This window comes from Mus caroli, chromosome 9 (genome assembly GCF_900094665.2).
Source record: "Mus caroli chromosome 9, CAROLI_EIJ_v1.1, whole genome shotgun sequence".
Taxonomy (NCBI): domain Eukaryota; kingdom Metazoa; phylum Chordata; class Mammalia; order Rodentia; family Muridae; genus Mus; species Mus caroli.
This window is the reverse complement of record NC_034578.1, coordinates 88,416,943-88,418,808: the sequence shown is the minus strand read 5'-3', so window position 1 is coordinate 88,418,808 and position 1,866 is coordinate 88,416,943. Positions and strand designations below refer to the sequence as shown.

Below are 1,866 nucleotides of genomic sequence, written 5' to 3'. Positions count from 1 at the left end.
ACAGCTGTCCTGTGTAACCACAGACATGCAGAACTGACTCCTGCAGCCGGATCTGTGACACACAGCAAACAGCTGCCCTGTACGTTCAATAGAATAATTTTGAGAATGTTTTTCATAAAGTTCATCTATTAGAATACCATTCNGCATACATCATTCAGACATACATGCCCATGTTCCTGGCTTCTGCTTGACTTAGGTTCTCCTCTGGTCCTACTATTTTTATAGAGCTGATGTCATGCTTAGCTTTATCAACAAACACTTTGATGTCCTTTTCATGATAAACTTCCTGTAACAGATTTTAAATAGAAAACAATCATGTTTTATACATCAAGACAATGTGTCACACTGAAAGCGTGAATTATTTGATTCACAGTTGTTCAATTACAGAAAATGCACTTAATTGGCACTTAAACACACATACACACACACACACACACACACACACACACACAACAACCTCAACAATAACAACCATAAAATCAGTTTGCATCAATATCCAAAAAGTGAAGTGGCTTCAAAAGTATTTCAGCATCTGCTCTTTGGTTAAGTCCTGCAATACCACTTGAATTCCAATCATCCAAGAGAATTTGAACTGAAGGGAGAAAAAAAAAATCTTCTTGCCTAAGAATCTTATACATTTGCCTTAAAAATCTAGAAAAGAAGGTCTATTAAATATAATGGATATTAATATNCATTGTGCAAAATAAAATTTAACAATAATCTCTGAAGCCAAAGANAGCAATTAATAATGATANACAAGATTGTCTTTAGTGAAACGGAGATTGTTTGACATATTCATATTGACAGCCCTTCTGTGGTGGAAACCGTCAGTTTAGCATGGTTCAGCCGTACTGAAGTTCNGGTGGATTCACTCGCTAGCACCAGACTGTGAGGAGATTTNTATNTAGCACATCCTACCCTGCCTTCTCAAAAGTGCCCTCACAGCACAGAAAGGTCACTTGTCACCTGAGGCTGCATGACACAACCTTAAACAGAATGACAAACAGAAACTGATAAGGACTTTAAGGCCATCTGAAAGCAGGTAAAATGTAAACAAAAAGTATAATAGATAAAAAGATAAAAAGGGTTTGTTTTAAGTGTCTATACTATGATTAATTTTGGATAGCAAATGTCTGATATTTACTCTTTAAAATTACTAAAGATTGGTTTCTGAAAATTTAAAATAGTTCCAAAAAAAAAAAAGATTCTGAGACATTCAAAAGACAATAGTTAAAAACAAAACAAAACAACAATAAAAAAAACCCCACTACTACTGCAAAACTATAAAATAGCATGCTTCATGCCTTGCGAGAAATAAAAATATCAAATTCCTCTGGTGAAGCACATGCCACGTTGAGAGGGACGNAAGTAGTGCTCTCTCTAGTTTTAGTTGTGATGTTCTGGTTCTATTGCTAGAAAATCAGCAATGGCCAGAAACCCATTGAAAAGAAAGCCCCAAACCCTCTCCAATGCAAAGGAACACAGCTCTTCCACACACCCTTCACAGACACGCTGTATAAATAGGGCTAATACTCAGGCATTTTGGTCTATAGAAAGTGTCAATTTCACGCAGCTCAGCCTAATATTAGATTTAATTTTCAATTCTTAGGGTAGAATGCAAGTAAAACCTTCCACTTGGTTTTAGATGCCAGGGAAGTCACTTCAAAAGAATTCTCACCCACAACCCTCAGAGTGAAACTTACTTTATTATGAATAAAGAGTTGAAGGGCTTCTTTGGGATAATCCAGTCTTAAGAGTAAGTTCAGGAATCGAGGTAGAAAGGGGGTTGGTTGTTCAATAAAAACACCCAGTGTAACCTTGGGATGGACCTACATGTTACAGCAAATACAAAAGCAAATTATAATC

General features: G+C 36.3%; 1 protein-coding gene across 1 annotated transcript in view; it reads right to left on the bottom strand.

The window, feature by feature from the left end:
• Nucleotides 1-1,866, bottom strand: part of Plod2 (procollagen-lysine,2-oxoglutarate 5-dioxygenase 2) — a 67,642-nt gene that overhangs the window by 14,792 nt on the left and 50,984 nt on the right. Inside the window, exons 7-8 of the mRNA XM_029481979.1 lie at nucleotides 1,704-1,829; nucleotides 165-286 (exon numbers count right to left, since the gene is read on the bottom strand). Of these exons, the coding sequence (XP_029337839.1) occupies nucleotides 165-286; nucleotides 1,704-1,829 (248 nt within the window). The remainder of the gene's footprint in view (nucleotides 1-164; nucleotides 287-1,703; nucleotides 1,830-1,866) is intronic.